Raw genomic sequence first — 21,026 nt, forward strand, 5'->3', positions numbered from 1 at the left:
CCAGGCTGGAAGAAGTGGCGGCCCTTCTGAAACCGAGTGGGAGAGCTGCAAACCTCCTCCAGGACCAGTTCCATCCCATGTGGATTTGTCTGTAGGGCTGATGAGGCTTCCCTGTGGCCTGTGTCTGAGCCACATTCTTCCTAACCCAGGGCATCAAACCTGAGACCGGGCTTGGAGAAAAAGCTGAGGGTGAAGTCCACCGGTACTTGGATCATTATCTTTGGAATAGGCGTTTTGAAGTTTGCTTCTCTTGAACAAAAGTTTTACTTTGAGTGTTTTCCTTGTCTTTCAGGGATGCGAACTCTGTTGATGTAAGTGGTGGTTTGGAGACAGAATCCTCTAATGGAAAAGATACACTAGTACGTAGTTATGAATGTTTGGCAAAATGGGGGTGGTTTTGTTTTGTTTTTTAGTTTTTAAGTGAGTCGAAAATGCAATATAGGTCAACTAACTTGATCCACTAATTGCTCTGTGGACACAGGAAGGTGCTGGGGATACTTCTGAGGCGATGGATACCCAGGCGGGCTCCGTGGATGAAGAGAATGGCCGGCAGTTGGGAGAAGTGGAGCTGCAGTGTGGGATATGTACAAAATGGTTCACAGCGGACACCTTTGGCATAGATACCTCGTGAGTATTTTTGTAGTTTTGCAAGAATCGCTTTGTGGAACAGATCTCAACATGTCCAACAGTTTAGTAGCTTGTAGGCAAGTATTAATGTATAGGTTTTTTTTTTCCAGTGTCTCCTAACCGTTGCTTAAGTGAGTGGTAGGATTTGAATCAGGAGTTGTTTTAATACCCTGAGCAATGTTTTCTGTCTACTGAGCACAGCCCTAAGAGGTACAATGATATATATATTATTTTTGCTTTTGAGCTTGCAATCATTTTGAGACAAAAACCATGCAACTACAAAGTATTATATAAGCAGAATTAAGACAGTATCATTTAAATCTTGTATTGGGTGTGGTGGATTGGGGGGAAATGTAAGGGTTGATAGACGAGGTGGACAGAGCATGATGTCAGAAATTTGAGATGACCCTCCATGCCTGAGCCATCCTTACTGTTGCTTCTAACTCACTCCCTTTAGATATCCTGAGTTCTCCCACCAGCAAAAACTATTTTTAATCTTTCGCCTTTTCTAGTGAATTAAAATCATTTTATGGTGGATTGAGAAAGAGAGGCTTCTTTCTTTATCAACATCTAGCAAGTGACAATGACTGACTCACTGTCTACGGTAATGATTGCTTTGCTGGCTCTCTCTGGCATTCCATATGGTCCTTATAAAACAAGTAAATTTAGACAAGGCTATCTCAAAAATAAGGCTGCATTGGTAAATTAATTTCTTTGGGTGGGATTGTGAAGAAATACCCTCATTTGTAATTTGAATGCTTGCTAGTTAAAAAGTTATATGGGTTTTAGAAATGCTAATGGTCTAGTTAACATGTGACTGGTGACTAGATAGGATGTTTACAAAAGAGAGGAAAGTATTGAAGGGTCAGGAAGAAAGAATTGGTAGAAAGATCATTAGGGAAAATAAATTAACTAAACAAATCGTAACTTAGGAAATACCTGAAATCTGGCCACTTTGACCAGAGAGGGTTGGTTTCGATAGACAGGACCTAGGAAAGGAAATTTATCGGGAGAGGGAGCTTGGAGCAATCCAGGGAAGAATCAAACCACAGTTCACAGTTTTGGTAGAGACCAGTTTGTACCTGAATTAGAGAAGTTACACCTAAAGCCCAACTAAGTGGGAGAGCTTATGTTCTGCAGCTGAAAAAAGCTGCTCTAAATACATGGTTGGGTTTTAATTAAATAATTATATACCTACCTATCTCTGGTATGAGGCTTTGCTTTCTGCAAATGAGTTTATTACAACAGGCTGTTTAATAGAAGGTATTCTAGAGACGAATAAAGGTAAGGGTATTTAATCTTAACCTTCATAAGAATGTTTCTCAATTTCTTGAGTAGCAATGAACACATTTGGGAACCTTCTTTTTGAGGCTACCTTAAGCTAGTTTCAGCAGAGTCCAAGATAAACTTGCCTTTATTTTCATTTCTTCTCTTCCACCTTAAACCAATCTTTTCTTTTTCTGTTACTTCCTTTTTTTTTTTTTTTTTAAGTGTTTTTTATTATTTTTTAGCGAGAGAGGAAGGGAAAAGGAGAGAGAGAGAGATTGATGTAAGAGCGAGATTTCAGCTTTTTCTTGCAAGCCCCCTGCCAGGATTGAGCCCGCAACCTGGGCATGTGTCCTGACGGGAAATTGAACTGGTAACCTTTCAGTGCCCAGGACGATGCTCCAACCAACTGAGCCACACTGGCCAGGGCAATCTTCCCTGTCTCTTAAATCTGAAGTTACTACTTGGATCTTTTAAACTCTTATAGACTAACTCGTGGCCCTGTGCACAAAATTCATGCACATTAAAAGGAGATTAATTAGAGGAAATGTTTTAATATTGCTATTTGCCCTTTCGCTGTAATAGTAGTTTCAGAGATTAAAGAAAATGAGTAAAATGTATATGAAAATCTTTCTCCAGTCAGAGTCTGGGGTATGTTGTGGGACCCAGAGTAAAGTCCCCACCCACCCACAGTGTCTCAAAATAGCACAAGACCCAGAACCAGCTGGCCCCACCCCCATTGGGTGAGATCCAGAGCCTGCTGGCCCAGGACTGGGGGGAGAAGAGGACAGTTTGCAGCCTCAGGGCGCCCATCAAGCCCATAGGTGAGGGGCACAGCCTGAGGTCCCCAGCCTGGGCCGGGGGTCATATCTTGAGGTTGCCTATCAAGCCCACCAGGTGAGGGGACACAGCCTGAGATGCCTGGTCAAGCCCCTGGTGGGGGTGCAGCCTGAAGTCCCCTGGCACAGCACTGGGGGGCATGGCAGAGGTCTCCCATCAAGCCCCATCAGGTAGGGGGCTCGGTCTCAGATCCCTGCTGATTGCTCGATAAGGCTCATTATAGGAACTCTGCCTCCACTGTGGGTGCTGCCATCTTTGTGATAGTGTGATGGTCAATTTGCATATTCCCTCTTTATATAGATAGATTCCATTTGTAAAATTCATTTGGTAATGAGGCAAGTAATGTTTTTTTGATTTCTTTGTTTTCTTCTTGAATAATTATTTACTTTTATTTTTTTTAATTTTTTAAAATATATTTTATTGATTTTTCACAGAGAGGAAGAGGGATAGAGAGTTAGAAATATCGATGAGAGAGAATCATCAATCAGCTGCCTCTTGCACACCCCCTACTGGAGATGTGCCCACAACCAAGGTACATGCCCTTGACCGGAATCGAACCTGGGACCTTTCAGTCCTCAGGCCGACACTCTATCCACTGAGCCAAACCGGTTTCGGCCTTTTATTTCTTTTTTAATCCTCACCCAATGAACCAAAAGATAGATATAAAGACAGTAAAGCAACAAGCAGACTGTCAAATTGATTTTTAGAGAGAGTAGAAGGGAGAGAGAGAGAGACAGACAGACAGACAGACATAGACATTAACTGGTTGCCTCCTGCTTGAGACCGAGCCCCAACTGGGGTCAGGGATCAAACCTGCACCCAAAGTACATGCCCTTGACCAGGAATTGAACCCAAGACCCTTCAGTCCTTGGATCGATGCTCTAACTACTGAGCAACCAGCCAAGGCATTATTTACATTTTTAATCTTTTAAAAAATTTTTAGTATGTTTTTATTACTATATATATAGAGAGAGAAACATTGATGTGAGAGCCAGAAACCTGGGCATGTTCTCTGACCAGGAATTGAACCAGTGACCTTCTGGTGCATGGGACAATGCTCAATCAACTGAGCCACATCAACCAGGGTTTTAATTAATTTTTTTATACATTTTGTCTACCCTTTCCAATAATGTTATTAGCATTTTAAATATATATTTAGAGGTCTTTAAATACAAATAGATAAAGATATTTGAAGAGACTACTTTATCTTCTTCCACAGTTCACTTGGCATACTCTTTTTAGATACTCAAAAACTAACCCAAAGTACCAGAGAGAACCTTCCAAATGCTGAATTAGCCACTATGGTGGATAATGTCTTATTAAATATTTGTGACAGAAAAATCCAGGTATTTGTAAAAAACACAAATTCAGTTTTAATTTTTAGGGACCTTTTTTTTTTTAAAATTAAATTATTATCTGTGTACATATTTTAACATTGCCCCCCCCCCCCCAATACATACCCTCCCTCCCCAGAGTTTTGTGTCCATTGGTTGTACTTATATGCATGTATACAAGTCCTTCGGTTGATCTCTTATCTCCCCCAGATTTCCCTCCCCTCCCCGCTGTAATTTGACAGTCTGCTTGTTGCTTTACTGTCTTTATATCTATCTTTTGGTTCATCAGTTTATAATGTTCTTTAATATCCATAAATGAGTGAGGTCATGTGGTATTTCTCTTTCATGACTGGCTTATTTCACTCAGCATGATGTTCTCTAATTCAATCCAAGTTGCTGCAAATGATGAGAATTCCTTTTTTATGGCAGCATATGATTTTTAGGGATCTTTTAAGATTATATTAATGCTAGTAGCCTGGTGCACAAATTCATGCACATTGAAAGGCAATTAATTAGAAAGAATACTTAAATATCACTATTCTCCTTTTTTCCATAATAGAAGTGTCAACCAAATTCACGATCAACAATGACAGATAGAAACACACATGCAATTGGCACCAGCAAGAGCTTTATATGTATCAAGCATGCACAAGCCATCTTAGCCTTTTATAGATATAGAATAAACTTGCTTAATTAGACCTGCTTTCTGATTTGCTAAACTTTTTCCAGTCCAGTGAAGCACCCCAACTTCTCTTTCAGGTAATTGTCAGCAACACAGCAGTAAATATCAACACAGATCACGCAGGGAAAACAAAGGGTAAAATATTTAACTGCAGCAGTGTTTGACTATATTCTACGCTGTGACAAAACCTGAAGTCGTTTTGAAGGTCCACCATTTCTTCTTTTCAGTTGGGTCAAGTTTCTAAGCTTTCTAAATCTCCATTCTCTGGCTAATGAAAAGAAAATAGGATTCCACTAACTCTCCCATCTATCTACTCTAGGACTTCTGTGAGGATCAAATGAGATGAGGCACAGGAAAACACTTCACAGACATTTGGTTAAAGTGTGAAATGTTTGCCGAAGCCAGTTTGGCTCAGTGGTAGAGCGTCGGTCTGCGGACTGAAAGGTCCTGGGTTCGATTCTGGTCAAGGGCATGCACCTTGGTTGCGAGCACATCCCCAGTAGGGGGTGTGCAAGAGGCAGCTGGTTGATGTTTCTCTCTCATTGACGTTTCTAGCTCTCTATTTCTCTCCCTTTCTCTCTGTAAAAAATCAATAAAATATATATATATTTTTTAAAAAGTGTGAAATGTTTGCACCTGGCTATAAAGCAAGTCATGTTCCTGGGCTGAAGAAACTGCAAGGAGGTTAGTCGCTAGGGAGAGGAAGCCAGGTGTTGCTACGTGACATCATTACCCAGACAGTTGGATATTCAGCATTTTAGCCTTTTATATATAGATACATTACTGTGAACTTTCACTGTTGTTTTACTTCTCATAAAGAAATGTGTGTTCATAAGTTCACTAAGTTGTACAATTTGACTTTTACAGATCCTGTCTACCTTTCATGACCAACTACAGTTTTCACTGCAATGTGTGCCATCATAGTGGGAATACCTATTTCCTTCGGAAGCAAGCAAGTAAGAACAAAGTGCTCTGGAGTACTGCAAACGAATTAACCTTTAGTTAACTGGGAAAGAAGAGGGATTTGGGCGTAGCAGAATCAGGAAACCTTTGCCTGGTAGCTGGTGAAAGTTGCATCAAGGTTTAGCTCTGAATAATTGCTGTTGTCTGTTTTAGATAAAATAATGACTACTTCTTGTTAATTTGTTATTTTGTTAATTTTTAGACCACGTGGTTGAATATTCTTTTGGTAATAAAATCTAGTGTCATAGATAACTTTTTCTTTTTGTTTTGATAGACTTGAAGGAAATGTGCCTTAGTGCTTTGGCCAACCTAACATGGCAGTCCCGAACACAAGATGAACATCCAAAAACCATGTTCTCCAAAGATAAGGTAGGGATGCAATTAGTGTAATTGCAATTATGCCAAAAAATCTTAAAATATATATATATATATTTTTTTTAAATAAATCTTTATTGTTCATATTATTACAAATGTTCCTCCCCCCCCCCCCCCATTGCTCTCCTCCACCAGGTTCCCACCCCACCCTCTGCCCTTTCCCCACCCCCCATTGTCCTCATCCATAGGTGCACAGTTTATGTTCAGTCTCTTCCCACATTCCCCTCTCCCCTTTTCCCCAAGAATCGTCAGTTCACTCCCCTTCCATACCTCTGATTCTATTATATTCAACAGTTAATATTGTTCATCAGTTTTTTTAATTTCCTTGGTTTTTAGATTCACTTGTTGATAGTTACGTATTTGTGGTTCATAATTTTTATCTTTATTTACTTTCTCTTCCGAAAGAACCCCCTTTAGCAATTCAAATAATTCTGGTTTGGTGGTGATGAACTCCTTTAGTTTTTTTTTATTAGTGAAGCTCTTTTTCTGACCTTCGATTCTGAGTGATAGCTTTGCTGGGTAGATTATCTTTGACTGTAGGTTCTTACTATTCATCACCTTGAATATTTCTTGCCATTCCCGTCTGGCCTGCATGGTTTCTGTTGAGAAATCAGCTGACAATCGTATAGGTGCTCCTTTATAGGTAACTACCTGCTTTGCTCTTGCTGCTTTTAATATTCTCTCTTTGTCTTTTGCTCTTGGAATTTTAATTATGATTTGTCTTGGTGTAGTCCTCTTTGGATTCCTTTTGTTTGGAGTTCTGTGCGCTTCCTGGACTTGTAAGTCTAATTCTTTCACCAGGTGGGGGAAGTTTTCTGTCACTATTTCTTTCAGTATGTTTTCGATATCTTGCTCTCTCTCATCTTCTGGGACCCCCATAATTCTGATGTTGGTTCGCTTGAAGTTGTCCCAGAGGTTTCTTACATTATCTTCAATTTTCTGGATTCTCTTGCCTTCTAGCTTCTGTGGAGGAGTGTGTTCTGGCTCTTTATGTTCCAAATCTTTGACTTGATTCTTGCGATCTTCCATTCTGTTTTTAGGACTCTGTATAATATTTTTTATTTCAGACAATGTATTCTTTGTTTCTTGTTGACCCCTTATTATTTCTAGTTGATCCCTTTTCATATCCTCATAGGTCTTATTTATTTTATCGGCCTTTTCTAGGAGATTCTTGGACAGCCTTATAAGTGTGGTTTTGAACTCTATATCCAGTCGCTTTTTGTCCTCCATTTCTTTCGTTTGTGATCTATTTCGTTGTCTTGGCATTTTCACAGCTTTCCTGATGGGGCGGAGTTTCAGGGTGGAGCCTACAGCCTTGGCTTCCCTCAGCCCCGCCCTATACGGTTCCTGAGTCTCAGTAATCCCCAGGGTCCTTCAGTATTCACTGCAAGCACCTCTGAGAGAAAGGTGCCCTCGATTTTCGCCTGCTACCAAATAGTCTAGGCTCTCCCCCAATGAGTCCGAAACTGGGGTTCAGTTCAGTTGGAAGTGGAGTTGGAGGTGGCATTCAGAACAGACTGGGGCATTTGTCTCCTTCCCGCCAGGGCAATTCCGTGGCACAGCCAACCGACCCTTCTCTGCGTGCAATGTGCGCACCTCCGGGACCTCCTTTCGTCGCTTCCCCGGGGTTCCGCCTTACAGCCCAGCTCCCTCTGTTTGAGCCTGGGTCCCCGGGGTCTGGCCCAGAGCTGGGGTTCAGAGCAGTCAGAACTGGGGTTCAGTACAGTCGGAGCTTTTATCTCTTTCCCGCTAGGGAACGCCAGCCAGGCACTCAGCTTCCGCTCCTCTCAAGCTCCGTCCTCTCTGCGCATGCTGTGTGTCTCCGTACCTTAGGCTTTTACAGCTCCTCCGCTCTTCCTTCTGGTTTTTTCCTTGCTTCTCGTTGTAGAATTTCCAGTCAGTTGACTTTCCTGTAGTTCTGGGTAATGTCCCTTTTATATTTTAGTTGTATTTTATTGAAATTGTTGTGTGCGGCTGCGGTTAGGTGTTTACCTGTGCAGCCATCTTGGATTCTCCTTAAAATATATATTTTTATTGATTTCAGAGAGAAATATCAATGATGAGATATAATTATTGATTGGCTGCCTCTTGCATGCCCCCTACTGGGGACCCAGCCCACAACCCAGGCATGTGCCCTGACTGGAATCAAACTTCCTGGTTTGTAGGTCAACACTCAACCACTGAGCCACTAAGTAAATTTTTAAATGATGGAGTTTATTTTGTGAACTATCATACCTACCTACTTTTATTTAAAAGAACAAGGTTCATCTAACAAAGCTTACGCTCTGATTTTTTCCTTACACTCTTACATTTTCTATGCTAGAGTATAGAATAGTTTGACCTGTAATCTACTAGGAGTTTGCAACCTACAATTTGAAACACGCTTATAAAGGATGTGTAGTGAGATCAACATAGTCAGGATCATACTTGGACAAGGGCCTTAATCCTGTAAGCTACAGTAGTCAGCGGAGTCCCCTCCACCTCCTTTTTTTTCCTGCGTTAAAAATATTTTAAATAGAGGTGTGCTGTGATAGACTTGTTTTTTTCTCTTAGTTTATTTTTCCCAAAATTATTTTGAAATTTTCAAAATACAGAAAAATTCAGATAGTACAATGAGCATCTGTTTATTCTTCATCTAGTATTGCCAGTTAATATTTTGCTACATTTGCTTTATCTCCCTGTATCCATATTACCCTCTATACTGTATGAGTCTAAATTATAGACATTATACTTTACTCAATATTATCTCAACCACAATATGGTAATCATTCTAAAAAAATTAACATTGATGCAAAACAACTGGTTAATAATTACAACTTATGTTCTTTTTGTTTATGCTTTTTTTTTTTTTTAATTTAAAAAAAATACTGTTTTTTTTATCTTAACCCTAGGATAGATTTATTGATTTGAGAGAGAAAAAGAAAGGGAAACATCAATAGGCAGTTGCCTCTCATATGCACCCTTACCAGGAATCAAACCTACAACCTTTTGATGTATGGGACATTCTAACCAATTGAGCCACCTGGTTAGGACTACAACTTGTATACTTTTATATACAGTATGCAGAGGTGGGCAAAAGTAGGTGCCTGCCCGGCTAGATTGCTCTGCTCTGCCTGCACCAGTACGGTTGGCTCCCTCCTCTACTCTGGTGAGACATCTTTAGTGTTTCAGCTCAGCCTGGGAGACAGTTTTCAGTGGAAAGGGAAAGTGTGCTCTCAGAGCCCAAAGGGAACTGGCTTATATGGACAGAAGTCCCCATCCCGGTCCCTAATTGGTCTGTCCCCTTACAAATGAGGACTCCAAATCCTTGCAGTTTGATTGGTTCAAAAGGCATTACCCTGATTGGTCAGAATTTAGCTACTGTGGTTGGTCGGAGCTGCATTCTACTGATTGGATGGAGAAAGCCTCAGTCCTATTGGTTGAAATGGGATTACAGAAAACCTTTATAAGGGCTGGCTCTGCTAGCAGAAACACTGTTTCTGCAAGCTGTTCATTGCAGGCCTCTCCCTGAAGTGCAGTTTGTGTGAGAGGATCCTGTGTAGAAATGACTGCAAGACTTTTTTTTTTTTTTTAAGCACAGTTAACCAGGAGGAGCCCTTCACGTTTCTTAGTAGGTATCTTCTTCCTCTGGGTTTGCAGAGTTTATCTGGTTATTTCTTCATGATTAGGCACTGATTAATCATTTTTGGTTGGAATATTATGTAGGTAATGTGTTTTTCTATGAATCACATCAAGAAGCATATCAAGATACTGATTTGTTTTATTATTGGTGATCCTAAATTTTACTAATTGGGTAAAAAGGAGGTATCTACCAGATTTCTTCTGTCAAAAAGAAACCTTTTTTCTTTGTAATTAATAACCTGTGGTGTAATATGTTGAGATTGTGTGAATGTCTTGTTCTAGACATTTGAAGTGTTGGTTTTAGCAACCATTGATTATCCAGGCCTGCGTCAGTTAATAGAATTGGTTGTAAAACAGAATACATTTATTGGTTGCAATTCTATAAAGAGTTTTTCTTTCCCCATCTGTTTGTGTTGTGTGTGTTTTTCCTTTAGGTATCACTGTAGATTTGTAGATTTTTATAGTTTAGTATTAGACTTCAGAGTTCTGTATTTCTTTCTCTTTTTTTTAGATTTCTGTATTTCTGATGCTCAGCTTTGATTAGTGTAGTCCCATCCAGGCTGACTCCTGAAACTCTGTGTCCCTATAGTTTTTAAACAGTAAATTATTCCAGGCTTCCCTTGTAGTTTCCCTGATTCAGTCCCAGTTCCTTTTAGTATACGGTTGTAAGTCTAGTGGAAGATGGTAGTGGTGGACTTTAACTCTGGTGGGCTATGGAAGAATGGTCTAGAAAGGGGAAAATTGATGCCATAAGATTATACTCAGGCATTGTTTTAGTCATGTGGGCTAGAACTGCTGAGGACCACGGTCAAGGCAGTGGGATGGAAAGGAGGCCTGATTGGTGAGAAATTTTTGAAAATTCAAATTCTTTCTCCCCCCAATATATTTTTATTGATTTCAGAGAGGAAAGGAGAGGGAGAGAGATAAAAACATCAGTGATGAGAGAGAAAATCATTGAATGGCTGCCTCCTGCATGCCCCCTACTGAGTGTTGAACCTACAACCCAAGCATGTGACCTTGACCGGAATCGAACCCAGGACCCTCCAGTCCAAGGCCAACACTTTATCCACTGAGCCAAACCAGCTAGGGCTAAAATTCACTTGGTGACTGATTAAATGTAAAGGTTATGCAAGAAGAATCAAGGATGATTCCATGGTTTCTTGCTTGTGATTTTGGGTGATAGGTGATTCTATTATTAACAGCAAGAATGAAAATCTGCAGAGCAGATTTCTGAGGTAAGATACAGAGTTCCTTTGTATTTACAAGAATGCTGAGGTGCCTGTGGGATGTCCAGATGGAGATGTCTCAAGCAGGTAGAAACAGGAGCTTCTAGGAGAGAGACTTAATAACTTTGAGTCATCTTTCAGATGCCAACCAAGATTATAATCCAATTGTATTATAAGGTCTGTGTCACTAAGATTTGTATATACTTGTTTGAAATTTCTCACAATCTATATGTTCTTTGCATGCATTTATATATTTGTTTAATCATTAAGATTAAATGTGTATTTTCCTCAATTCTGATGAGGTCTTTGAAATGTTGCAGTTTTCTTTCCTTTTTATGAGCATAACTTTGAAACCAACTATATTTTGTTTTAAAAATTAGGATATCATACCATTTATTGATAAATACTGGGAGTGCATGACTACCAGACAAAGACCTGGGAAAATGACTTGGCCAAATAACATTGTTAAAACAATGGTAAGTAGATGAAAATTGGACGCAACTTTAGGCATTGTTCTTTATACAAATTAAATTCTCTTTAGTTTCACTGAAATAATGTTATGACTCAGAAAATGAAAACAAGTTAGTATTAAATCTTGGAGAGTGCAATATAGCTAATTGTCAATTTTTATAGTTTTTACACAAAATCAGTAAGTTACATATTCTATCTTATTGTGCTGCATCACTTGTTTTTCTTATGACACTGAAACCTTTGTCCATTGCACTCTTGCAAATATAATTTTATATTGAAATTGGAGCCAATTTTTTCTTTGATTTAAGAAGACAAACAACACTGTTCTAAACATTATTGTCCTTAAATTAAAGAGTATTTTGGGAGAAATCAACTACAAGCTGTTAACAGTGCTTATCTCTCTTAGGTGGAGGGAGAGGTGGGGATCTTGAAGCACTTTGGCTCTCTTTTTTAATCCTCACTCGAGGACATTTCCATTGGTTTTATAGAGAGAGGAATAAGGAGAGAGAGAGAGAGAGAGAGAGAGAGAAAGAAACATCGCTTCATTGCCTCCCAGCCAGGGATGGAACCAGCTGCCTAGCTATGTGTCCTGATTGGGAATCGAACCTGCAACCTTTTTGGTGTATGGGACGATGTTTCAACCAACTGAGCCACCCTGCCAAGGCTGGCTCTCATTTTTCTAGGTTTCACTGTTTGAATTTTTTAATGATCAGATACTAATTTTTTAATCAGAGAAAAAAACAATACTGTCTCTTTTGGAGATTATACCTAAGAATTAGAGTTGGTGGTTTAACATTCATTCAGTACTTCTTTTAAGTATAAAATTTCAAGTAATAATAAAATTATGTTTCCTTTTAGAGTAAAGAAAGAGATGTGTTCTTGGTAAAAGAACACCCTGATCCTGGAAGTAAGGATCCAGAAGAAGATTACCCCAAATTTGGGCTTTTGGATCAGGTACATCAATATGCTTTATATTCCCCTTTTGATTTTAGGCCACTTGGAGATAGGGAATCTACCATATGTAGCACACTGCCGTTTACATGCTCATAACATGGTGGGCTCCAAATAAATCATTATTGGCACATGTGGAAAGACGGAACACTAACTTAAACCAGGAGACTGGTGTTTTAGTTCTGGTTGTTCCCCAGAATGTTACAATTTTACACATATTCTTATATTTTTTAACTTTAGTTTCCTCATTTGTAACACAAATATCCCATTCCAAGTTACTTTTTAGTTTTCTAGCTCAAGTTTTGCTCTTAAAAACATTTTTGTGAAGAAAATTTTCTTATAAAGAATTTCTATTGCATCTAACATAACATGAGGAAAAAGAAAGTTTCCACTCTTCATATTTGGCATCTCAGGAAGTCAGATCTTCTTAAAAGGTTTGATTTGCCAGCCTTGAAAATTCAAGGTTTCACATGGAAATTCAGATTTCATTTTTTTTTTTTTTTCTAAAGTGAAAAGATGTGACTATACTGGGCCTGAATTCCTCCAGGGACTGAGGAAATGGAGCTTGGCACTCTAATTTGCCATTGCCCCACTATCACTCCTACCCCCTGATTGCCATTCATCATCCTTTTTATTTTTTTATTTTTAGAATTTTCATTACTTTTATGTACAGAAAACTCAACAGTGCACACTTAGCCCAGCGTGGTGGCCAGTTCCTGAGCCTTTGTCTTTTCCAGCTTGGCAGTGTGAGCCACCAACTTTGGACCCAGGAACCCGCGAGGGCAGATCTCATTTTGTCCTATATGGTCCAGATAGCTTCCACCAGCGTAGCCAGGACTCCTTTGTCTTCCAAGTTAACCTGTGTGAAGGCGACTGTGGTGTAGGTTTTCCTGTGCAGCAGGCGCCCAGCCTGCCCTTCCCTGGATGATGCAGTAGGAAACCCCATCTTATGGCACGGGGCACCAGGAAGACAAGCAGCTTGATGGGATTCACATCGTGCGCATCACTACCAGCTGGGCCTTCTTGTTCTCCGTCAGGGTGGTAGCCTCTTGGTGGGGTTATCCCCTTGGCTGGCAGCTGTTTTCTCAGCCCTGTTGGCCAACAGTCTCTGCTGCTTCTCTTGCTTTACGTCTGGCCTGTACTTGAGGGCCAACTTAATGAGTTGAGTAGTAGTTTGGCAGTCTAAGACCTGGGTGAACTGGTTAATGGCGGGAGGCACTTGCAGACACTTAGAAAGAAGCCTTTTGCTGCTGTAGCCAAATGTAGTGGGCTACTCGGCAAAGTGGGTGAGGTCTCTTTGGGGCTAAAATTCTTGGGCATTTTTTTTTTTTACAGGGGATTTACCACCTTCTTGGTTTCCTGAGTCTTCATGATAGCATGAAGACTGGCACCACCTTTTTCTCCATAGCTTTCTTTCCTTTTGGCATCTAGGGCAGTGGGAGGAGAAAGAAAAAAAAAGAGAATTGTTTCATCATCATTCTTAAACCATTTTGATTGTTATACTTGACCTGTCTTACTTGCTGATCCTTAAAGCATCCATGTTAAGGACTACTGCAAGTTTCAGAACCTAGGATTGTCAGTTTCACTTCCCATTCTATTAGAATGTCTCCTGTGTTTTTGAGCATTGCCAGATTGGTTTGGTTAAATAGTTTCCTATCATAATTGAGTATTTTTCTCCTAGGATCTTAGTAATATTGGTCCTGCTTATGACAACCAAAAACAAAGCAGTGCTGTGAATACCAGTGGGAATTTAAATGGTAAGTATTTAAATGTTTCATTGATGAAATTTTTGTAAGCTATTGAATCCATATGTGCCTAGAATTGGTCATTCTTTTAGTTGACTATTAACTGGATATTTACTAAAATGCTTTAAAGTCCTAAACTCAATTTTTAGGAGCTAGCCAAGGTTGTGACAGGTGGTAGTGGAGAACTCTTTGGCACTTAACAGCACTGTTTGGTCTTAAGTGAAACAGATGTAGCATAAAGGTACCATTTTAAGGTTGGATTTACTGTGTTTACATTAGACTCCCCAACTCTATCTTCATAACTAACAATTTTGATTCAGTTGCTCTCTATTCTTTTTCCTTAATTCAGTTGTTATTTAACAGACTTCTAATTTTTTTGCCCTAGAATTTTATCTTATTTGCATGACAGCACTGTCTGTATTGATCACCCACTATAGCATACTTATTTTATTTGTAACCCATCTAATAGCAGAAATGCCCATCATTACTAATGGTAATCTAAAGAGAGTTGGGGTTGCTGGTGCTAGCTAGCTATTCATTGGACACATGACATTAACTTGTTTTTGGAGTGGTCAGCATCTTAAATATGTAATCATTTCCTCTGTTATTAATATTCTATTATTGGAAATAGCTAAGTGTATTGTTTTATCTTTTTACACCATCCCTCCCTCCCTTCATTGTTAAAGTTTGACAAATACATGGTGCCACTTCTGTTGTTACAGGTGGAGCCTCTTTTGGAGGTGAATTCCTCCTCTGTCTTCTTTCAGCCTCTCAGACTTAAGTATTTTGTGGTTTTGAAAAGTGCTTTTTTGCTGAGTTGTGGTAGAAGCTAAAACTAAATTAAAATTGTAAAGCATTGTGAAAATGGTGGCAGTAGCATTTACAGTAGTTTCAGTTTAATGTTAGTAATTTAAAGCTTGTATGTTGTCATATTCTGCCTAACACGGCCACAATTGGTTTGTTCAAGATGGATCTAAAACTTCTCTCTTAAAATAATTAAAATGCAAATGACAATAAAAATCTAACAGTTTTGATTAAGGTTACTGAAATTAGAGATACTAATATTGCAACAGTTTAACATTAAACCTTTTATGAGAAATAGGAATCAATCTGATGTGTTCATAAAAGGAAGTATCGCATAAGCCTGGTCCAGTATATGCAGAATATGACTTGCCTTCAATGTCTTGATCCTTTTTATTGCAGCAGAATTGCTGATATTTCCAAGCTTGCCCCAAATTAAGATACAGTACCATATGCAGTTGTTTACATAAAGGTGTTTTCCTGCAGTTTAGGGACATTTTCTGGAAGACAAACTGAGAGGAATGATGACACTGGACAAAATGTTTGTTTAAAATACCTATTTAGAAATATACAAGGTAGTATTTCTTGTGGCCCTAATATGTAGCTAAATTTTTTAAATTAAATATATAAGTTATCTCTTAATATTTGCTCTTAATTCCACAAGTCAGGTTTGTCCAAACTGAATTTTATGCATGGTACAATTCTAATAATTATAAAAATTGCCTACTAAATTAAAGCCTTCTGTCTTAAATTTTTGTCATGTGCAACCATAGTTGAGGCAGCACTGGAGAGAAACACCTTTTTAGTATTTCTGTTTTCGTTTTCCATGTCTAATGTACTTTTGTTTTGTTGGATATTCAAGTTAAGTTAAGTGCTTTTGCAGATATTGTGCCTTTATTGTGTTTATGGAATATCATGTGTAGTTCAAGCAAGCCAACGTCTACCTACAGTGAGGATATTCTCTCTGGATGCTTGGATGGGAGGAAAAAACAGCTTTATCCTTGCAATTGTTTTTATCTGTGGGTGTTCAGAATCTGAATGAGTAAAAATGCATTTGTGTCACATCCTAAGAAAGTGTCCTGGTAGTTGCAGTTCACTAAGAAAGGAAAGTTGAAAATGTAACACAGGTTCATTTGAGCTTACTGCCAGAACCCAGTGTTCTTGGGCCATGAGACACTCAGCATGTTCATTGAGAACCAGGGAGAAATCCAATCTGCTTTTGGGAAGGAAATCCTGTAATGTTACACAAATGCAAGTTGGGAATGCTAGTCCCCATGGAATTTGTGTCCACATGGTGCTTCTATCACAGCTCATTGAAAATAATCTGCCTTCTCTTCAAAGGGGGAATTCCAGCAGGAAGCAGTGGAAAAGGAAGAGGAGCTAAGCGCAAACAGCAGGATGGAGGGACCACAGGGACCACCAAGAAGGCCCGGAGGTGGGCAGAAAACACTCACCTACCCTCACCGTTGTTAAGAGTATTGTTTGGTGCTCGCAAAGTCCATCCGAGGGAAAAGCCATACCTTTCAGTAGCTCAGATGTCTGAGGTTTAAAAAGCCTGTTCTTTTTTCTCAAATCTTGAGCACCCTGAGAGGTAAAATAACCCCAGGTTAGGTATCCTGATTTATAAACTTGGTACTACATGAACCAACCTCAGGGCAGACTCTGTTGAGTGAGGCATTTTGAGAAAGGCTAGATGGGGGAGAGGGAAACCAAATAATGAACACTGGCTCTTTTACTCAACACATTGCAGGAGGATCATAGCATTCTTGTGTTTTCATATTACACAGTGTTTTACATAAATGTTAAAGGCACACCTTAAAATTAAATACCCATTGCATTTTGAAGTTATTTATTACATGTTCTTACAAGCTAATATCTTTGTAAAGTATGATACTTTGTAAAACTTTTTTTGTACTCATTTAATAGAAACTTATCTGGCCACTGGGTAAAGCTAGTAATAAAACTACGGGTGCACAATGTGTTAAGCTTTTTGCCTCTTTCCTTCACTTTTTTCAGTACTGAGGTTATGAAATCCAGGTCAGTTCTCATTTAGATAACAGATAGTAAGTGCTCATATTACTGAGTTTCTATTCATTAGTTTATAATAATAAACTAAGGAAAATTTCCTTCATTCTTCTTTTCCCTTTCTTCCCTATGATGTACTAGCTCAGTATCAGAGATTCAGATAACTCCTACAGACAAGTGATCAAAACGGTTTTGCTAAATAAAGCAAATCCTTTTCATTTCTCTGTTTTGCCTGCAGAGGGCAGGATGGTGTATTTGAGTAATGAAAAGCATTGGTGAAGTTGCTTGTGTTCTAGTTGAAATATAAGTTAGAGGTCTTTTTTACAGAATTGAAGGCATTTGAGCTAGTGGGCTTTAGTTTCTTGATTTTATTTTTTCTTTTCTACAGTGACCCTTTATTTTCTGCTCAGCGCCTTCCCCCTCATGGCTACCCCTTGGAACACCCGTTTAACAAAGATGGCTATCGGTATATTCTAGCGGAACCTGATCCCCACGCCCCTGACCCTGAGAAGCTTGAACTTGACTGCTGGGCAGGAAAACCTATTCCTGGAGATCTCTACAGAGCCTGCTTATATGAACGGGTTTTGTTAGCCTTACACGATCGAGGTATGTAAACTGTTAATGTTCATGTTGGGCCCAGTGTTACCCTACCCGTTGTCGTCAGCTTTGTCCAATCTAGAATTAGGTATACATGTCAGTCTATAGCCGCTCCTCCATACCCATCTCTGGACTCAGCCGAATATGTAAGAAGTAATTTCCTTTTTTGTCTCTTACAAGCTCTAGCCATTATATAAACACTATACACACACACACACACACACACACACACACACACATGTACACACATATACACATATATATAGTTTGTGAAAACTTTCTATTTTGAACTAATTTTAGACTTGGAGTAAAATTGCAAAAACTGTAGTTTCCATATATTTCTCATTGAGCTTCCCCTTAGTGATAACGTCTTACCCAACCATAGTACAATGATCAAAACCATGAAATTGACATTGGTAAAAGCTATTAACGAGACTAAACACTTTACTTAAATTTCAATAATGCCTCTTTTCTAAGATCTCACATTGCATTGTTATTTCTCCTTAGTCTCTTGCAATCTTCAACAGTTCCTCAGTAGTAGCCTGTTTTTCATGACATAACACTTTTAACTGTATTCATCGGTTATTTTATCCAGTATTTCTCAGTGAGGTTCTGTCTTTTTCTCATAATTAGACTGAGGTTATGGGGTGTATTTTTGTTTGTTTGTGTGGGGTTTTTTTGTTGTTGTTGTTTTTTAAAAACACTACAGAAACAAGTCCTTATTGCATCACTCATGGAGTTCATGATGTCAATATGTCTCCTAATGCCTTATGTTGACCATGATCATTTGGTTAAGGTGGTTCTGCTGGCTTTCTCTACTGTCTTTCCCTTTATACTTAGTAAATAACTTTGGGAATGATACTTTGAGGCTATACAAATAACTTGTTTCTCTGTAAAGTTTTATGTAATAATTTTAGTATCGTAACCAACCAGTGGATCTTGTCTGCAGCGATTATTAATGTGGTGTTTGCCTAATGATTTTTTATTTTTTCCTTTCTCCAATTATTTACTTGATTAGATCAGTATGGGCTCATAGATACTTATTTTAATCTGTGGGGTGTACTTTCTTTTGTTGCTTCAAATAGCATTATCATTTGGAATGTGAGAGTGAACTTATTTATTTTAAAAATTTTTTTATTGAGGGATATTCTACAAGCTAAAGTGACCAGTACTCTTCAAAATGTCACTGTCATGAAAGGCTTGAGGAAATGTCCCAGATTGAAACATGACAACTAAATGAATTGTGTGATCTTGGATTAGATCCAGGACCAGGAAAAGGATATTGTGTTGGTAATTGGCTTATTTTGAAGGAGATATGTTGATTAATTATTAGTATTGTATAATGTTAATTCTCTGGTTTTTATCATTATATTATGGTTATAGATGGTGTTAACATTTAGGGAAGCTGAATGAATGTACTATTTTTGAAAATCTGAAATTATTTCAAAGTAAAAGGTTAAGTTTTTTTTTTTTTAAATATATTTTATTGATATTTTACAGAGAGGAAGGGAGAGAGATAGAGAGCTAAAAATGTCAATGAGAGAGAAACATCGACCAGCTGCCTCTTGCATACCCCCTATAGGGGATGTGCCCGCAACCAATGTACATGCCCTTGACCGGAATCGAACCTGGGACCCTTCAGTCTGCAGACCGACGCTCTACCACTGAGCCAAACCGGTTTCGGCTAAAAGGTTAAGTCTTAAAGGATGGTTTATTTAAATCAGGATTTAAACACATTACAATTCGTTTGTTATATTTCAGGGAAAGGTAGTATAATTAATTTGTCCTCTTCAACATACCTAACAACTTTCTTCCTCTTGTCTCATCTTTGTCTTGAGATTTTTAAACTCCTGAACTAATATTTCTGATTCCTGACCTGATTTTCTGATCTTTCATTGGGGTACAAGAGACTCATGTTTTGTGACAGTTGTCTCCCAGTGTCTCAGATAAGTTGCAGGCCTTTGTTTTTTCTCCATCTCTGCAGCTCCCCAGTTAAAGATCTCTGATGACCGGCTGACTGTGGTTGGAGAGAAGGGCTACTCTATGGTGCGGGCTTCTCATGGGGTCCGGAAAGGGGCCTGGTACTTTGAAATTACGGTGGATGAGATGCCACCAGACACTGCTGCTAGACTGGGCTGGTCTCAGCCATTAGGTAAGCTGTGGTTATAGTATAGACTGTGAAGCAGGTAGAGGGTTAGAAGACTATTTGGCTAATAAGTTTTACTACTTTGGAGCCTATTAATTTATGGACATATAATTGAGTTCCAAAGGATTTAGGCAGTTGCAATTCTTGGAATATTTTTATAATTCTTTGCTTGTGAGAAATAATCTATAATAATAATCTATAATAATAAAAAGGTAATATGCTAATTAGATCGGACGTCCTTCCTTCCAGACAAAGCTGCAGCAGGGGCGGGAACTGGGGATGGGGCCTTTGATGACTCTTCCTCCTCCCTACCAAAAAAAGTAACTTTTTTTTTTTTCTTTGGCAAAACATAAGTTGGGTTCAGTCTTCTGACTTCCTGTATATCTTTTTTTGGGGATAGGTAACCTTCAAGCTCCTTTAGGTTATGATAAATTTAGCTATTCTTGGCGGAGCAAAAAGGGAACCAAGTTCCACCAGTCCATTGGCAAACACTACTCTTCTGGCTATGGACAGGGAGACGTTCTAGGATTCTATATCAATCTTCCTGAAGACACAGAGACAGCCAAGTCACTACCTGATACTTATAAAGATAAGGTAAGTTTGTCCTGAAATATTCCTGGGTTTGCCGACCAGTACCTGCAGCTGTAGCCTGTGGCCTCCTGTGATGTTGACCCACCATTCATATTTCCCCCAACATTTCATTAAAAAATTTTCAGTCGAAACAAAGTTGAAAGAATTTAAAAGTCAGTGTTTGAATACCCATCACCTAAATTCTATTAACATGTTATGCATTTATTCTCCACCCACCCGTCTGTCCGTCCGTCCGTCCATCCATCCATCCATCCATCCCTCTATCCCTCTTTAATACACTTCAAAAGAATATTGCAGATATTCACTCCCCACCAAGTACTTCAAGGTGTACATCATTAGCTAGAGTTCAACCTTTGTTTAGTTTTTTTCTTTTGATATACAATTTATATAAAATGAAATGTACAGATTTTCACTCACTGAGTTTTAAGTTTGACCCAAACCCCTGTTGAAACATAGACTGTCATCACGGCGGAAAGGTCCCTCATACCCTTTCCCAGTTGTTCCCCAGTCCCACCTACACCCCATAAAGGCATCTACCTCTCGGGGTAATTTTAAGGAATTTTCCCCCATCATATTTCTGTAGGCTTTGCTTGTTCTTGATCTTATAGAAATGGAATCATGCAGCATGTTGTTTTGCATCTGGATTTTGTCATTTGATATACTGCCTTTGAGATTCATTCATGTTATGTTGTGGGCTTGCTCTTTACTACAGAGTAGATCTCCATTGTATGAATATGCCACAATGTGTTTATCCGTTTTCTATAT

General features: G+C 38.9%; 1 protein-coding gene across 4 annotated transcripts in view; it reads left to right on the forward strand.

Moving 5' to 3' along the window:
* Positions 1-21,026, forward strand: part of ASH2L (ASH2 like, histone lysine methyltransferase complex subunit) — a 28,074-nt gene that overhangs the window by 568 nt on the left and 6,480 nt on the right. For 2 of the 4 annotated variants that reach the window (XM_084879746.1, XM_084879748.1), the window contains exons 2-13: positions 293-359; positions 482-627; positions 5,617-5,705; positions 5,987-6,081; positions 11,315-11,410; positions 12,264-12,359; positions 14,038-14,113; positions 14,824-14,841; positions 16,244-16,337; positions 17,316-17,533; positions 19,509-19,676; positions 20,071-20,264. In XM_084879746.1, coding sequence (XP_084735872.1) covers positions 293-359; positions 482-627; positions 5,617-5,705; positions 5,987-6,081; positions 11,315-11,410; positions 12,264-12,359; positions 14,038-14,113; positions 14,824-14,841; positions 16,244-16,337; positions 17,316-17,533; positions 19,509-19,676; positions 20,071-20,264 — 1,357 coding nt within the window. The remainder of the gene's footprint in view (positions 1-292; positions 360-481; positions 628-5,616; positions 5,706-5,986; positions 6,082-11,314; positions 11,411-12,263; positions 12,360-14,037; positions 14,114-14,823; positions 14,842-16,243; positions 16,338-17,315; positions 17,534-19,508; positions 19,677-20,070; positions 20,265-21,026) is intronic. The other 2 variants (XM_084879747.1, XM_084879749.1) reach the window with 1 other exon arrangement.

This window comes from Pipistrellus hanaki (assembly GCF_964339955.1).
Source record: "Pipistrellus hanaki genome assembly, chromosome: 3".
NCBI classification, from domain to species: domain Eukaryota; kingdom Metazoa; phylum Chordata; class Mammalia; order Chiroptera; family Vespertilionidae; genus Pipistrellus; species Pipistrellus hanaki.